General features: G+C 46.6%; 1 protein-coding gene across 2 annotated transcripts; it reads right to left on the reverse strand.

The window, feature by feature from the left end:
* Window positions 1-7: 7 nt before the first annotated feature.
* Window positions 8-15,108, reverse strand: LOC116454937 (protein argonaute-4). Of its 2 annotated transcripts, XM_032132123.1 has the most exons (19): window positions 14,825-15,108; window positions 12,126-12,291; window positions 11,327-11,447; window positions 10,188-10,369; window positions 9,655-9,791; window positions 9,441-9,575; window positions 9,188-9,275; window positions 8,610-8,757; window positions 8,414-8,533; window positions 8,067-8,195; window positions 7,783-7,916; window positions 7,127-7,311; window positions 6,724-6,883; window positions 6,497-6,616; window positions 5,407-5,722; window positions 5,001-5,135; window positions 4,136-4,237; window positions 3,752-3,951; window positions 8-3,659 (listed from the first exon to the last, which is right to left on the reverse strand). In XM_032132123.1, the coding sequence occupies exons 1-19, from the start codon at window positions 14,841-14,843 to the stop codon at window positions 3,551-3,553; spliced, it is 2,706 nt and encodes a 901-aa protein (XP_031988014.1). In that variant the 5' UTR covers window positions 14,844-15,108; the 3' UTR covers window positions 8-3,550. The 2 variants fall into 2 exon arrangements, with proteins under 2 accessions (XP_031988014.1, XP_031988015.1); XM_032132124.1 differs by lacking the exon at window positions 6,497-6,616 and having other exon boundaries at window positions 14,825-15,107.
* Between the last annotated feature and the right edge of the window lie 450 nt (window positions 15,109-15,558).

Raw genomic sequence — 15,558 nt, forward strand, 5'->3', positions numbered from 1 at the left:
CAGGTGACACATTGTGTACAAGTTTTAATTAAAAGTCAAATAAGACATTTGTTTACAGGCAACAGTATTGGTTGCTCACTCTGTACATTGCATTTATTGGACAGCAATAAGAAAAAACAGAACATTTGGCACGAGAATGCCAATTTTTTTTTATTATTATTATTATTATTTTTGGACACATGAACACAAAATATCCCTGCAGGCTAAAAAAAAAAAAAAATACATTGCAATTGTACACAACCAGCATCTTATCTCGACACAGGGCTGTGAGCCCCAGGACAGTTTAGAAAGTACCTCGTATTGCTAGAGACATACATCCAGCCCAAAGTTAATAAAATACCATTTGAAACATTACAAGTCTAACAATATAGAAACCAAAAAATTACATCAGAAGTCAAACTGAACAAATGCAAACATTTTACATTGAAGTTGCAGCCTCTAGACATAGAAATATGAAAATGTCAATAGCAAGGTCTAAGAAAATCTGTAAGTGATATTTAGTGCAAGATCTTTCCTCCAGTGCACAGGGAAAGAGCCTCGCAGTGGATCAGGATCGGGATGGATCCAATGCCCTCCGGCCCTGCCTTCTGAAAATGAAAGCAGTCACTCCCTCGCTATTGAGCAAGAAAACTCCTACAGCACATCCACAAAGGGGTTGGGGGTCAGGGCTGTCAGACACCGGCTCTGAACGAGGGCTCGTCCCCATCCGAAGGGCCGAGCAAGGGTGGACACGGGACATCCCGTCCACCGACCTCTGCGCCCTTTGGATGTTGCTCCGGGCACGACCCTGGGTAACTCACAGGAATACAAGAGCCAGACTGGTGGAGAGAGGCTAACTAGGGATTGCCAGAGCTTGTTCGGAACTCAGCAGGGACAAAGCAAGCAGAACCGGGTGGAAAACAGGATTTCTGCCCCCTCCCCCCCCTTTTTAAATATATATATTTTTTTTATATATATCAACCACCCCCTTCCCCAACTCTTTGAACTTTGCTACATTTAAAATCTTTCACACCACAGAGCTAAACAGTGGCCAACAGGCTTTATTTATAAAAAAACCCCAAAAAACAAAAATCAAAACACCCTAAAACTACAGCTACAGAATGCACATCTTCCCATTGATTGACACATGCAGAACGAGTCACTCAGGCCCACAGGGCTCACCCAGGTCCTCAAGTCCTCCAGACTTGGGCTCAGACCTGCCTAGGGCAGCACTGCTGCAACTTGGATCCTGAACTTCAGTGCTTTCCCCCCAAAACTCCAGCCCTGTGCCCGGGGTGGGCTCACACCAGCCCTGCACAGGTGCTGGCCCAGGGCTCGCCAGGGGCTGATGCTCCACCTGGTCTGAGGTCAAATATCCAGTCACAGGCAAACCAAGGAGAGGCTCTCCCTTCCCTCAGTCTCAACCAGGAGTGCTTGGCACTGGACAACTAATTGGTGATAAAGTTCATTTTTTATGCACCCTTGTTAAACCAGCCCCATTCCTAGTGCACAAACTCAAATCAGGGATCTTGGATCCTACCACCTCCAACAGGTGCTCAGGTGCTTTTCAAGGTGCCAAAGTTCTCCGTGTGTGTTGGGTCAGTCAGAGTTCACTCTAAAAAGGGTTTTTGTGTCTTCTCCCTGAACGAGTACTGAGAAAAGCAGCGGTCAGTCTCCCACCCACATGTCCTGATTTTATTACACAAGTGAGGTATTCTTTAAAAAAAAAGTTAAAAAACTAAAAAGAATCTTTTTGTTTTTTCAATCTAAACCTGTCCTGGCACATGCAGGGGCAGGGTTCACTTCAGTCCCATTTTCAAAAGAAATGAAAAGAGGTTAAACTTAATTTATGAGACGAACTACTGGCAAGGAGGTTAAAAAACTGTTTGAAGATGTTCAGTGTACTCTGGTACAACTGAAAACAACAGCATTTAGAAATGTAAACTTTCATTTATTTACAAGCTTAAAGACTGAAGGAAACAGCATTTCCTATTGCTGAAATTTGGAGGGGGCTGGTTCCTAAGCTTTGGGACAGCAGACAACTTAGCAGCAAACCCCACACAAGTATCAGAGACCACAGTGCAATCCTTGGGCTTCTCAAACTCCTCCTCAGTTTAGGAATAAGATTTAATCTGCACTAACTCAGGTATACAATAAGGAATCTAGTCTTAAATTACTACGTTCATGGATTACAGGAATACCAGGGAAACCAGGTCCCTGTTCTGGATTGCAGGTTGCAGCTGAAAAAAGCCAAGCAGATTAAAAACCCTAATTTCTAGGCTGGGACAGAATCAGCATTTGAGACTCACACGGGTTCAACATGCTGTAAATGCAGTTGTGTGGGCAACCCAGATTCCCAGGAAAAAAAACAGTTCAAAATGCTGGTACAAGTCCTCAGGTTGCCTGTCACACAATACATTTTGACTGTACACATTGGCCTTTCCTACATGGAACACCCAGTTTCCAAGCTTATAAAAAATGTTGTAGACAGGACACCAACAGTGAATATAAAACAGTTAAAAATAATTCTTAAAAAAAGCATGGAAATGCGTCTTTTCTAATTTGTTTCAGAAACTGCCAAATTGTGTGTTCAGAAAACGACACGAGAATGTTGGTTAAACTCATGCACAATCCTCAGCTAGAAAATTACACTGTTGGGGGGGCTTAAAAAACAAAGATTTATTGCCAAAGTTAAACCTTCTATGAGAAAAAAGTTTTAAAATCACTTAGATTTATCAAACCACACAGCAGCATAAAGTGGGCACTTTTGTAAAAGTTTGCAAAATACCTAAAAGCTAAATTTTTTTTTTGTTTTATCATTTTTAGAGGGGGGAAATGATGGTTCAGTACTTGTTACGATACCATGGCAGTATTATTTATAACCATTATCATTAAAATCTACTGACAGGCATCACTATTAGTTATATTACACATTCACAGAACAAGAACCACCTATTAACTCGCAGTATAGTGCAATTGCTTTGCAGCCCAAGACTGCAGAGATTAAAAAGATAATTAGTAAAACTGACAAAAAACTGCAATACCTGTGAAAGTTATGTTTGTTAAAAGGCATTTTACAGTAGTGAAGTCTAAAATCTCCATTAAAAAATCTATGGCCCCACACGACAGAAGGATTACAGAGAGCTGGATAAAACATTTTGCCATCACGTCATACTCACGAAGCAGGGCACGGAGACAGGGCAGCAGTCACTGTCAGCTCATGGGATGAGGAGAACTGAAAAACCACAGCTAGCAAAAGATTCGATAGAAACCTTTCGTGCCAAGTCCTTGAAAAATTTCAGGATGATCGGCCTTTGCCCTTTGAGGTAAAAATTCGGTCCAATGCATCAGAAAAGACAAGTCTATGGATTTCTAGTACAGAAAACAATGAAACAAATGGCTCAATTGTGTTGGTGCATCAGACGTTGCAGTGAAGAACAGATTCAGTGCGACTGTCCGGAGCTGCTGGTAGTGGGCAGTCCGAAATCCCCCGGCCCTGGATAGAGCAGGAGGCTTCCAAACACTTCAGGACTGCATGGGTTGTTGTTTTGCCTCATCTTCCCAGGTGCTCTCAAGCGAAATACATGGTGTGCTGGGTGTCGTGGTGGATCTGCACGGCCTTGGCCAGCGCCTGCGGATCACGGCCGTTGCTCTGCCCCGACACGTGGCTGCCCTCAGCGCTGTGAGCAGACACACACCCGTGAACAACTGGGACAAGCGGCACAGCTCAGCTTCACTACCTGCCTACCAGGAGGACAAGGCCATTCCTTACCTGTCATGATCCTTGTCCACAAGATGGTACCTGGCCCGAAAGGCCACCAGCCTGGCGTAGTAGGCGGGCGCGGGGATGGAGACGGAGCGGGTGCAGCGCACGTACGTGTGGCACAGCTGGTACGTCAGCAGCTGCAGCTCGTCTGCTGTGAAACAGTTGTCATCCCACAACACCTGGTAGTGGGAGGGCCGGCTGGTTCCCTGCAGAGAACAGGTGAGCAGTCAGCTGGAGAGCAGCAGCAAGCACAGAGGTGGTACCTGCAGGCTGCACCTTCCAGCAGGCACCGACACGCTCTGAGTCTGCCAAGCGACAAACAGAAGTGACAATTCCCAACAACTACAAGGATTTAGTCCCACAGCTTGAGGGCTACAGAGCTGGCATTACCTGAATTCCTGCATGGCTACAGAGGTAAAAGTCAAATTCAGAGGGATGTGTGATGGTGCTGTCCACAGTAGTGCCTGCTGGTACGTTGCCACTTTTACCCACCTAGTGAGAAAAGTTTATTGTTAGTCCATGGGCTTTTTTGGAAGTGACCCAAAAATGCCTTCAGAGGTAGGCTCTATTGAAAGCTGCTGGAAAATTTACTGCTCAAAAACGTGAAAAAACATTAAGGTCGTTTACATAGCAGGAATGAAAATGTTCTCTGTGAATTCATTTTTAGAAACTTCACCAAATCCAGCTGGTGTGTCATCAGAGGAAAATAAAACCCTTGCCAGCACCATTAAAACTGCAGAGTGGGATAAAGCCTACACAAGTAATTCAGGATCTGAAAATGCAGATTCCTGAGATAAATTTATTTCGTACCCTTGTTTGCCCTCACACCCCGGAGATCTGGGTTTTTAAGCAAACCTCAGATCAAGCGCTTCCCTAAAGAAGGTTCCTCAGCTGGCCTGTGGATTTGTGGCACAGGCACATCTTAGATGCACCTGGAAACAGAACAGGGAACAGAGTGAACAGTGAGGTCAGCTCATCATCAGGAATCCTGGACTATAAAAACCTAGGATACAGTTCCAGGTACACAAATACTGCATACTGAGCACACCTATTCCAAAAGGGGGAACAAGCTGTTCCATCTGATGTAGAGCAATAAAAAAGGGAGGAACTGGTTATTTTGCTAGAGAAAGCCTGTTACCACCCAGTACTGCTGCTGCTTGTACAGCTTTAGTGGGCAAGACAGATCCCACCCCACTGAATAAAACAATCCCACTTTCCTGTGCCATCACCTCCCCCTCATGGAATCAGTACTTGCCCTTTCAGTTTTGTCGGCACAGAACAGCCTGGTGTGATGCCTTTTCTGCACAACAATGTAGGTTATTCCTGGCCTATAATCTTCTTCCAAACTAATGCAGGCCTTCCGGATGGCAATCAGCTCTGGCCAAGCTACCTACAAGCAGAAGATTTAACTATTATGTGATGAATTCAGTAGGTATTTGATTGCTTTTTTCCCTGTGTACAAATGCCACATAGTAAGGAACATGATCAGATGGGTAAGTGTACATTGTGCTTGCCCAGGACAATTGAAGGAAACTTAATTTTTCCAGTAACAAATATAACCTACATAAATAAATATATTTTTTCAAGGGCCAATCCCTTATAATCCACGTAACTATATATCAATCCCTTTTCACAAGCAGCAAAAAATTATCAGACAACACCTGTTTCATCTGTCCTTCCGACACTCCCCCTCTGTAGTAAATGATCCTCGTGGGCTTGAAACGAGTGGATTTGTAGAACTGGATCAACAGCTCCCGCACCATGTTGGTCAGGTCCTGGATCACCTCCTGGCTGTAGAGCAGCTCCTGGGAGGTCTCCTGGCGCGAGGTCTGCACGCGCACCGTGGCGCAGTAGCGGCTGGGGTGCCCGTCCATGCTGCCCACCACAGCTGCGATGGATGGCTTCTTCCCATCCCCGGCGGGAGGGTGAGTGACATCTGCTCCCAAAAAGATCACTGGCTGCTGGAACACCGAGGGCCTGTTTGATAAGATTAAGGTTTTTTAGTTAGAATCACAGAATCCCAGAAGGGTTTGGGTTGGAAGGGGCCTTAAAGCCCATCCAGTTCCACCCCCTGCCCTGGGCAAGGACATCTGCCACTATCCCAGGCTGCTCCAAGCCCTGGCCAACCTGGCCTTGGACACTGCCAGGGATGGGGCAGCCACAGCCTCTCTGGGCAACCTGTGCCAGGGCCTCGCCACCCTCACAGGGAAGAATTTCTTCCTAATCTCTAACGTAGACCTACTCTCTTTTAGTGTGAATCCATTACTACAGTCCCTCTTCAGCTTCCTTGTCAGCCCCTTCAGATACCGGAAGGTGCTGTGAGGTTTTCACACAACCTTCTCTTCTCCAGGCTGAACAACCTCAACTTTCTCACCCTGACTTGAGAGGAGAGGTGCTTTAAGCCTCTTATCGACTCATAATAATAAATAAGAAGAGCAAAGGAAGGAGGGCCACAAACAAAAATAAAAAATTACAGCTGAGAAAGGTGCATCCAAAGCACAGAACAGAACTAAAACCTGTCAGAATCTTTAAGGATGAAGTTCGCTGCCTCAAGCACTTACAGTCCAGAAAGAACAGAAAGTGACAAGGACAGAGTCAAAGGCAGACCAAGTTACAAGCATTGATTCCAAGTCACTCCTCCTCACTCCTTCTCTTTCAATTTGGAAGCAAACACAGGATGCTTTAGGAGGTGGCAAGAGGAAAAAGTAGACTGAGTGAATCCAAAAGCAGGAAAGAGACAGGAAAAAAAACCTTGGTGAGCTTGGTGGCTCTGACTGCTGGATGGCTCTGACTCCCCTTGGCTCAGGGCTTACTGGGAACACTCCAAATGCAGACATATCCTCCACTGTCCACTCCAGACTGTGGGAATTTCTAAAGCGTGTTTTATTTTGAAAAGTATCATTTTAGCAAACACAACAAAACAACACCATTTTCCTTGACAATGCAGACATTATGAAGAGCTTTTGATTGACTCTTACCTTTGATGAGGTACCAGCACATTGTTGATTCCCCCGAGCTTGGCATTGATCTTCAGACACAGGTTAGACAGCGTTTGTGGTGAGGTTTTGACCACGTTCTTTACCTGAACACACTGTGTGGCCATGCCTAGAAGAGTGTCTCCAACCCGCTTGACTTCAGCTGTGACAGAAAATAAGGCAGTGGTTCCTGCTTGCTCTTTTTTCAAATGTTACTGTAACTTAGATCCTTGAAACTTCACTGATAAAGGTTCAGTTTGCTCTTTGGTAATACAAGTTCTCCAATCAGGCCTGACAAACCAGCTCCAAAACACCCTTTTAAAGAGAACCCATTACCTCCTCTGCCTCCTTCCTGCCACCCACTTGCAGTACAACTCCTGATCACTTTACAGCCCCTTCTCCATACCATACACAGGCGTCTTCCCAGGCAGAATCACCACGATGAGCTGCAGGCCAACATAAGTCAGCTTTAAGTGTTTGAACATGGGCTCCACGCTGTCTGCACCCTGGGCGTACTTGCAGAAGCAGGGCTGGCCCTGGATCGGCATCCCGGCGTCCTTGGAGATCTTGCGCAGCTGGTCTGTGAAACTCCTGAAATAGAAGTGGATTTGTCCTGGCCTTTTCACTATGGTTCACTCATCAGTTTTATCAACCAGATCTAAGCTATTTCTGCTATTTCACAGCACTACAGTAATTATTTTTTAGCAATTCTATCCCCATCAGGAACTCGCTAACATGACTCTAATTCTCTCTGAGGAAGGTCATCAGCTTCTGTAATTTTACAAGCCTTACAGAAAGAGACATCTGAGATGAACATCCTGAGGCAGATTTCCAAACTAATACTGATGCTCTGGTAAATTTTTACTTATCCACCTAATTTATCTGAGCATTATTGCAACCATGATTTTTACCAACCAGTGGTTCACACAACCTCTTTCTTTAGGATTCTGTAGGGTAATTTGAAGGGCAGGGGAAAATCAACTTATACCACAAATCACTTTTCAGAAACATGAGAAAAACACACCTTGCAATAGAATCCTGAATAAATAGGAAAATACTTACTTCAGCAAGTCTTCTCTGCATTGTTTTTGAGGAGCAAAACAGGCAACAGCCCAAACTTTAATCTCAATGCCAGCATAGAACTGTTTCCCTCTCATGTCCCACACGCCTTGGTTTGGTGTGGCCACAGTCTTGTTCTAGGTAAAAACCAAAGGCAAACTAGAAATAAAGTACTGCTCTGTTTTGACTGTAGCCCACCAGAAGAAGCCTCATGAGAAGATACACAAAACATCTCAGGAATTCCAATCACCTCAGGATAAGGAGTTTTACAAAACGTGGAAACTCACCCTGCCTCCATACTGCAGCATTGGGGCTGGCAGAACCCTGCCTGTCAGCTCTGTCATTTCGTTATGGACAACAATTCCAAACTCCTTCAGATACGGATCAGGCCCACCAACCATACTGTTACTCTTCACCTGGGGACAAGACAAGTATTGATGTCACTACACTAAAGCTTCAGGTGACTCTGCCCTCTTTGCCATCAACAGCCTTTCTGTTTAGATGGGATTTGTTTTAACCAAGACAGATTTTTTAAATTCTCTCTTGGTCATGTTGCTCATCATCACCTGCTCCAATGCTCTGGAAATGTCATGAAAAGTGACAACACAGACTGTGCAGCTGGAAAAATACTCACCAGTCTGCTGATCTCCTCCTGCCTGTCTGGGGCAGACCTGGCTGTTGCTTTTATCATGGTCGATGTCTGATTGTCTGTCAGCTTCTTGATGCACCTCTGGCCAGCCACGATGTTACACACCTGCACAGGAGCAGGGAGAGGTGCTGTGACACCATTTAACAGAGGACACACCACAGTGCAGGACTCGGATCCTTACCTCCAGCGGCAGGTACGTGTGTTTCTGTTCCTGTCCCACTTGGAGACAGGGCAGGTGAGGGTATTTCAGCTGCAGACTGTACTTCTGCTTAAAATACTGAGCTACTGTGCACTCCATGGCCTGCCCATTCTCCAGCTGCAGAGGGAACCTAGAAATTATGTTTGTTCTGGTTAGACTATGTCAGATTTTTTTAAAGGAAAAAATGGTATAAAAAACCTATTCCAGACTATCTTTAGCAAAACTCTATTTTCCTTAGTTACTGGATCTCTTCTTTATGAAAAGATTTTAGTCTATATACTGAATTTCTCATATTTTAGCTATTTTAAAAATGGGAGCTTTTGACAACTGTATTTAAAAGCCAGGATATAGCTCAATTTTCCTGGGTTGAAGGAAATAAAGCAGTGGTCAAAACCCACATTATTCCTCTACTCCACTAATACTAAACATGCCTGTAAAGCCACACAGCTGCTTCACCTCCAGAATCAACTATTCCTGCATAAACAATATACCAAATATATTCCAGGTATATTTACTAGGTTGAAGATTTTAAGAACTGTCAGGCAGTGCTTGATACGTACGTCTGGTGACTGGCTGGTCGCCGGGTAACGTTGCAAACTCGGTATTTTCTCTTCATCTGGCCACAGTGGGTAACCTCTACTTTTAGACCTGAAAACCCAACAGAAAATAAATTCAGGGACAGGAATCACCTTTGAGGAGGATGAAGGCAAAAAGGAATGGCCCAGTTCCTCATGTGCCTTGCAAATTTTCATTGCGATGCAATATGAGCAGGTTTCAGTATTTTCTTGCAGCAGCTTCAGGACAAGCTTTTACCTCTGATTTCTTTGGTAAACTTGACACGCTGGGAGTCTGTCAGAGGCTTGCTTTGTTCACTGATGTTCTGGATGTCCAAGACCTCGCACATGAACTCAATGATAGGCTGGGCACGATAGAAAGCAGTCGCTGACACTAAGATAAAAAGATAGGACAATTAACTGAGAAGCACAAAGAACTCTGTTACATGAGTGAGACAGAATCTCCTACACACCATCGATGTTGAGCATCATGTTCCACATGGCAGGACGGACCGACTGGTGGAAACCAAACCAGACCTCCCTGCCCCCTCCCAGGGGGTGGTAATAACCTTCAGGAGGGGAGAAGAAGGAGCGACCCACAGGGGTGTACCTGAAAAAAATCAGAGAATTAATACTCTGATCATTTCTTTCTGATATACTTTTTACATTCACACCTATAGTGTTTAAAACACATTTCTACAGCATGTTGTAACTGTCAGAGCTCACTCATGGCAAGCACATAAAGCCTTTTCTGACAGTGCAGCTGGAAAGGGTACCGCAAATTCCTGTTAGAAACATGACCAGCAGACACAAGGCCTTAGTTCAGATCACATTTCCCTGTTCTAGTGCAAATTTGTAAGGCAGGTGTTGAATTACATGGCTGTATCCCTCATCCCTTCTACCACAGAGGTGTAATGGGCAGCAGAGCCGCAGCAAGGAATAACTAACACAAATGTTAAGATGGATAGAAGACATACCCAGTCAGGAAGGCCCCACAGGTACCCACCTCATGGAGGGAAGGTGCCGTGTGATTACATCCAGTGCCTGTACAGAATCTTCAGGAACTTCATTCAAGTGCCCTGCCAGAGCTTCCAGCAGCATCTGAAGGCTGACGACTGACACCCACTGAATGGAAACCTTAAATGTCTGGTCCTTCCCCTCTCCTGGAAGTGTAACCTCCATATCCACCTGCCATGGGCACAAGAGAATTAAGCACAAGCTTTTGTTATGGATTGCAGACAGACACAACACTCAGCAATGGTACAGTTTTCTCCTAGGTGTCCTCTGAGTCTGTATTTTTGATGATTAGTTTGGGTAATGACCTTAAAACATTACAATTGGTTCCCTCAGGACTTTGAAAGTTTGTCATTTATTCATGTGAGAAACTGCACTGAAGTATCTTTAAATGTAAATTTTAAGCAGTAATTAGTATGGTGACATCAAAGCTCTGGAGAACGGTGAGTCATTTTTTTAAGTCAGCCAATTAATAGCAAGATGTTTTGTGAACCAAATGGGAAGGCAAGAAAACCTTTTGGTCAAAAAGGAGACTCGCTGGGAAACACAAATCTCAAGAGTTCTGGCACAGCACTTGGGATGACTCTCACACCCCACAGCCCAGGGGAAACTGTGACCTCATCCTGGGCATCCCCCATGGCACAGCAATGACCAGATCCCTTGGGAGATCAGTAGATGGGGTGAACTTTTGTTTAGAGCTCGGGTCCACGTGCAAGGCAGGAACAGCTGATCCAGTTGTTCCCATGGAACAGGAGGATGTATCTCCACAATGCAGCCAAACCCAACCAAAGCCATCGTCAGCTACAACGACTTTATCATTCAGCAACAGAACGAGGGTCAGAACAGAGAAAAGGGATGTTCCCATCAGGGTGAAAGGAAAATAATCTCCTTGCAGCTTATAAGAGCACAACGTAGTTCTCACGTCTCGTGATATTCTCCAGCTGAAGAGCTGGGAATTAAAAACCCAAAGACACAAACTTCAATAAAACACCAGTGAGCTCTTAGAGACCCTAACTGGCCCTGCCAAGACTACACCAATAGGTGTGACAGTGTTTTGGGTTTATGTCAATAAAAGAACACTTTTCCAATGACACTGTAAGTTTTCCCATAGAAACTTAAGGCAACACTTACTCTGTCCCTGCCAATGGGTAAGGGGTGTGCTGTGTACATGTTCCTCTTCCCATCGTACCCAGGCTGCCGATCCCCAAATATCTGCATCTTGAAGTGCCTCACCATCGTATCCACCACCTCCCTAGGGAGTGATTCATTGAGTTAAGTGGAAGAACAGAAAATTCAGTAATGGGCTAACACAATTCAAAAGTCTGTTTTTCACTTTTTCTTAAAGGAGCAAGATATGAAAAACAATAATGCACGAGAGCACCCCCAGGTCACACCAGGAGCTGTAAAAGTCACCTCCAGGTTAAGACACAGGTGGCACACACAGGTGTCTGTACAGGTATCTGTACTGTCAGCAGAGCTACAGCCAAAACTGGCAGAGGAATCTGGAGAGATGTTCGGACACAGGAGCAGACAAAAACACCTGCCTTGGGGTGGGTAGGAGCACTCTGCGGATTGATCCACATGCGTGGACTCCAAAATCTACAAGCTGAAATACGTTCCCTCAGCTGCTACACGTTTGTGTAACAGACTGTGGAACAATTACCAGGGACATTCACTTGTAGACTGTAAAATAAAACCAGCTGGAGGTCAATGCTCAGTACATTTCCCAGAGCCTTCCAGATTATGGGCCAATTGCGACACATCTTCATAAAAATAAGAATATTATAATTCACTGAAAGGCAGCTGCTGACCACAGTACAAACACAAACAGGCCTTTAGCAGATGGAGAATTCCTAGGATGCACAGCTTTCTTACATTCAGGTATATACAGCTAATTTAAATCAGTAAACCTTCATTAAATAACTCCTACCTGTTGACTCTTCGGGGGCGTTTCTCTGGTTTGATATCTACATCATAGTGATAAACATCTATCTTGGGGATCTGAACCTGGAAGTGGTTGGCCAGGAGACGGATGGGTTTCCCAACAGTGCCCAGGCCTGGGCGACGCGGCGGCTGGAAAAGGCTCGTTGGGGGCCCTAGGAAAGTCAAATAAATATGTATGAGATGGGATGGCTCACTCCATGCACCTCTCAGGTGCGCTATGGGTGACTTTTTGACTGGGCAGGAAGAAATCTTAAGCTTTCCGAGGTTGCAAACAGAGGCGTTCAAAGAGGCTCAGCCTTCCAGCTGCTCAGAACTTCAAGGTAAAAAATGTGCTCCCTAAAGCATGTATAGGTAGGTGCCATAAATAATTCTTAAATTTTTAGTGGCATTTATTCATGACTGTGGTTAGGAACTTCACAGAGTCCTGACAGGGAATGCAACCATACAAATATTATGTATTTTCACGTAATGCAAAGATAAATACATCCCAACTTCCATTTCCAGAACAAACCAACAGCCACAAAAGCCACATTTTGTCATTGTTTTCACTACAGGCTTGAAGTTCAGATGTTAGTGATCCAATTTAAAATTCCAACGGAAAGACAGGAGTGAGGAAAGGTTCAGGCTTTCTTCTAAATAGAAGGATAAGGGAGAAAGCATTAGACAGGTACGGACTCCTACAGACGTGGAGGAGGTATTTTATTGGGACAAAAAAGAGCTTCAGGAACAACTCTAAGGAGGAAATTATTAGAGGTCTGGAAGCATTACTCACATGCAAGCTGGTCACTAGGGAAGCCTTCAGTTACCCTCCTCAAAGTCTTAAGATCTGAGATACCACGTTAACGAGATTAAACTGACTATTTTTTTAAATCAATCACAGCCTCAGCTGACACTGCACATAAAGCAAATGACATTGGTATATTTTCATGGGTTTGTCTATATCTGAGCAGGGCTCAGTGTGATCAAAGTGTCTTCCCTCTGTTGTAGAGTAGCAAAGGAGAGGGCAAGAAGTCTCACTAGAATGCAATAATAAACCTATCATAAAACTCAGGGCAAATTTAGCATCCATGTAAGACAAAGGCTCAGAGTTTGTACCAGGAGAGAGGAGAGGTAGGTGACTCCTATTTGAGTACACTTCAGGGTGCAGCAATAAACTTTAACACAATCATAAACTAAACCCAGGACCAAATCCCAGGAGATTCCACACCAGATTTACAAGCCATCCACTGGCTACTGCATTACCAAATAAAATTACCAACCTGAGGACACCAGCCCTGGAATACTTTTCAGCAGAAGGAACACAGAGCATGTAAGCAGCTGAAGCCCACTGCCACATCAGCTCTGCAAAGCCACAGTGGCAGGGGGCTGTCGGAGACAGACACCCCATAGGACACGCTCCTGGTTCCGCACCAGCCTGACAGATTGTGCTCTGTCACAGTCAGACCAGTTGTGGGGTACAGTTAAGTGTTTAAAAAAACTACAACTGCCTTGACAAGCATGAATCATTGAGGGCAATCAAAGTTTGCTGTGCTTATTTGGATACGAGAGATGATCCATTAATCCCATGCTAATTAGTCTGAAGGAAGTGCAGGCACTGACCTCCTGCAAGAGATTAAATGACAACTATATTTACCCATTTTCCTGCCTTGGTATTGACAAGTTCTGCAAACACGCACAGCAACGCTGTCCTCTGTTCTGTCCAAAGGAGATAAAACTTACATCTCCTCCTTCCGAAAGTTATTTCTCAAAGGATTCCAGAGAATCAGCTAAAAACTGTTTTCCCATTTGAAGGCAGGCTGCCCTGGCATCACAGGATTTTTATCTGATCAGCCTGACTAGGGTTGTATGTGCTGTTATATTTTAATTTCTCCCATCCCACAATCATTACGTACTAAGCACCTCAACCGAGTTGCTTCAGACAGGAAGCAGTTTTCAAAACTGAAAGAGGATCTGCTTCTCCAGCTGGAACTCAGGGAGGCCACGATACATCACACACATACAGCAGGCTCTGAGTCAGCCCTCACTACCTCAAACTCTGGATTCTTCTGGAATTGCACCTTTGTGTCAATAACCGTTTTCTATCACACCAAAATTAACATCACTTCGATTATACCAATCGTTTGAATGGGAACTTGATGGGTCAGGTGTACAGGCCACCGAGGGCTAGAAATACATCCTGCAGGCATTTGGTAGAAGAATAATCATGGAATAAGACACAAGCAGGAAAACACCACATGCAAAAACCCACCAATATTTAAGCGAACTTTGTTAAAGAAATAAACAACCGTATTTTCAGACAGTATCACCTTAAACTCTCAGAAATGGCTCAATGTCAAACATAAAACTTATCATTGCACAGGTTGCAGGGCGCACATCTCTGTGATACCAGAGCCCTGCCTGTCCCCGTCCCCTCGCTGTCGCTGTCCCGCTCCTAGTCCCGTCCCGTTCACCCCGGGGACACCGAGACGCGTCCCCCGGTAGCCCCGGCAGCAGCGGGGCCGTGAGGGCATCCGCAACCCCCGCGCAAAGTTTCGCGACCCGCTGCGGCTCCTCCGCACCAGGCAGCGCCGGCGGCTCCGAGCGGGCCCCGCTGCTGCCGGGGCGCCCCGCCGGGCCCGCGGCCTCCTTCCCCCGCTGTCACGGCCCGACAGGCCGCGGCCCCCGCGCCCCCCCCGCGGCTCTCACCGGGTCCCAGCGCCTCCATGGCGGCGGTGGCGGCCTCGCTGCTCTCGCCGCCGGCCCCGCCGCCCGCCCCGGGCCCCGCCGCCGGCCCCGCCGCCGCCGCGTAGCGCTTGATCTCGGGAATATTGGCGGCGGGGTGGGGGTCCGGCGCGGACACGGGGGCGGCGGGGCGGGAGGCGGAGGCGGCCGAGGAGGAGGATGAGGAGGAGGCAGCGGGGGCGCGGCGGGGAGCGCTCCCCGCGTTCCGCTTCCCCGAGCGGCGGCGCGAACAATCCCCGCGCTGCGCCCCCGCCGAGCCCGCGCGCGCCCCCGCCGCCGCCAGCACGCGCCCGAGCGCGCTCCCGGGACGGGGATGAGGAGGAGGAGGAGGAAGAGGAGGAAAAGGAGGAAGAGGAGAAGGGAGGGAGGAAGAGGCCGCTCCGCGCTGCCCGGCGCCGCCGGCTCGCGCACGCGCGCCGCCCCCCCCGCCCGCGGGAGCGCGCACGCCTCCCGCGCGGCCTCGCGGCCGCAACAGGTGGCGGCTCTGAATCACGGAATCCCAGGATATTTAGGGTTGGAAGGGACCTTGGCAGATCATCCAGTCCAACCCCCCTGCCAAGGCAGGGTTACCCGGAGCAGGTAACAGGAACGCGTCCAGGTGGGGTTGGAATGTCTCCTAATAGGGAGACTCCACGCCCTCCCCGGACACCTGTTCCAGTGTTCGGCCACCTGCAACACGTTCCTCCTCACGTTAAGGC

The sequence above is a fragment of the Corvus moneduloides genome, chromosome 23, assembly GCF_009650955.1.
Source record: "Corvus moneduloides isolate bCorMon1 chromosome 23, bCorMon1.pri, whole genome shotgun sequence".
Lineage (NCBI taxonomy): Eukaryota > Metazoa > Chordata > Aves > Passeriformes > Corvidae > Corvus > Corvus moneduloides.